Here is a 2,416-nt window from a genome sequence, read left to right as displayed (position 1 = left end):
TCCAGTACAATTATTAAATGAGTTGCCTTAAAAGAACTAAACTATGTCATAATTTGTATCGATGATTTGTATGTTACAAATAAGATAGGGGATATTAATTAATTTTACTTTATTTGATAATTTTTATATTCTTTATTTGTAATACTATCTCGTATAGCACTAGTGTACGAGTATACCGTCTAATGTAGTGCATTCACGGTACAGTACTTACCACTAGAGGCGTAAGCTTCAAATACCAATGTCGTACAAATGATTAGAGAAATAGAAATTCTATAGATAATTCGGTTGAGATCGTTATTCATCTTCTTGATATCATTAACGTATAGTAGTTACGATAAGAGCAGGCGAGGTATCCGCTATATCCGCTATAGTACAGTATCAACCAGACAAGGAAGGCACTTGATGCCTACTGGCTATTCCAGAGTGGCGAAATTAAATGGCATGATGGGTACCCTGAAAATATAAATTACGATTTGTACGTATTACATTAGATGAAACTCTTTTTAAGTTAATCGCATCCGCAGTACCAGAAGCCAAACGAATTCAAATAACAGTAAAGCTGAAGAAGGTTGTAGTTTATCAAACTACCTTGGATATACTGTACAGTATGGGTGTCAAAATCAAGAATGGATTAACCGTAAAATTAAAATTAACTGGAAAATTATTAAATTATTATTACTGCAGTGTGAATCTTTGATCAGTCAGGAGATTCAGAAATTGTAGTACTGTACTGTACAGTACTACGGTAAATACCGTATTCTACTGTACTAGTGTACTGTATACTGTACAGTCTACCCTACTATAATGTACTGTACTGTACTGTACAGTACATCACCGTAGACGCTACAGCGTAGAAGCATACTGTACAGTACAGTACAGTGTACAGTATAGCACGGTACAGTAGTGGTCCACTACCACTCTACAGTACAGTACAGTTACCGTGTTCCCCGCTTTAAAAATGATGTACTGTACAGTACTGTACCATGTCCTGTCGCATCGCTAATGATTTTAACGGTGTACTGTACTGTACAGTACAGTACTGTACACTACCGTACTTGTTCAATGTACTGTACTGTACTGTGCTGTACTGTACTGTACAGTTAATAGTACTGTACTCATATTTAGTTTTTAGTTTAGTTTTTATTCATTTTACAGTAATTCTGAATGTAAGTCGTTCCTTTATTTTGTTCATTTTGGACGATGTCGTACTGCAGAAAAGAAGGTATTTCACACTGATTTCTTTTCTTCTTAGAAATTATCTTGACAAGTAGCTTTTACGAATGAAATCTAAATCATGGCTATGTTTATACTGCGTTTTAATGTAAACTTTTACGGTTTTACGAGTAGTAATCTGAATCACCATTTGCAGTTAGCAAGCGCGTGCACACCTGCTGCTGTTCAGTCCAGCGTCTGTGCAGACCACTGCTGCAATATTAGGGCAGTTACATTGAATCAATTTGCTTTAGATAGCATCTACGTGATTAAGTTCTCTTACGTTAAATTAAATTAAATTATAATTCAACTCTTAGAATTATACCATTACCTTTCTTACCTGTATAATAACTTAATTATGCATTTTTGGCTGACCACATCAATGCGGTGCAGTACAGTACGCATATTAATGATACGGTACTCGTATTTTACAGTGTGTATACCAGTATATAAGTAATAATATTCTAAACATTATATTTATGTACGCATAAAAGTACGGTTTGCAACTTATTGGATATAATTCTTACAGTGGTAGAGTACGGTACAGTGTCCCTCTTATAAATATATAATTATGATTAATTAATAATAACATTACTTAGAATTTACTAAAGGCTTATGCCAATTTGATAGTCATAAAAATCAAAAGCGAATGAAATTATGTACATTGTAGCAAATACACGCGTATTGGAGCATGCTTGTCTTAATGGTAACAACGTATTATTAATATGACTTTAGCTCTGTGACTAAGTCCTCAGTATTGAAGTATCGTTTATTCTATTTACATACTTTGCTTTAAGAGAAAGACTATATAATATTTACTACTACTGAGGAGCTAACGTCACCCAGCCAAATAGAGAAAGTTTCTCCTGATACTGAAGATATTGATGGAATTATTACGCCAGAAGGTGACATCAATTGGGATTGTCCATGCCTAAATGGAATGGCTGATGGTCCATGTGCTGAAACATTCAAGAGTGCTTTTACATGTTTCTTCTACAGTGAAGCAGATCCAAAGGGATCAGATTGTATTGAACAGTTCAAATTGTTTAGCCAATGCACCATAGAATCTTCAGATTCAAGCAACTTGGAACACAATAAAGCTAATGATGATGTTAAGTAATGCCACAACAGTTGTGAAATGTCTTGCTGGCTAATAAAGATACCACATAATATAATGTAAAATAATTATACGAATTACAGCTCT

The 2,416-nt window shown here is 34.1% G+C and overlaps 1 protein-coding gene across 1 annotated transcript; it reads left to right on the top strand.

The window, feature by feature from the left end:
- Positions 1-1,200: 1,200 nt before the first annotated feature.
- TRIADDRAFT_34521 (uncharacterized protein) lies at positions 1,201-2,332 on the top strand (the record flags this gene model as incomplete). The annotated part of the gene is made up of 2 exons (XM_002118608.1): positions 1,201-1,222; positions 2,010-2,332. 2 exons carry the CDS (start codon positions 1,201-1,203, stop codon positions 2,330-2,332), a joined length of 345 nt encoding a protein of 114 aa, XP_002118644.1.
- Positions 2,333-2,416: the final 84 nt, after the last annotated feature.

Source organism: Trichoplax adhaerens, genomic scaffold (assembly GCF_000150275.1).
Source record: "Trichoplax adhaerens TRIADscaffold_281 genomic scaffold, whole genome shotgun sequence".
Classification (NCBI taxonomy): Eukaryota; Metazoa; Placozoa; class Uniplacotomia; order Trichoplacea; family Trichoplacidae; genus Trichoplax; species Trichoplax adhaerens.
The sequence above is the reverse complement of the archived record's forward strand: the minus strand, read 5'-3'. Positions and strand labels throughout refer to the sequence as shown.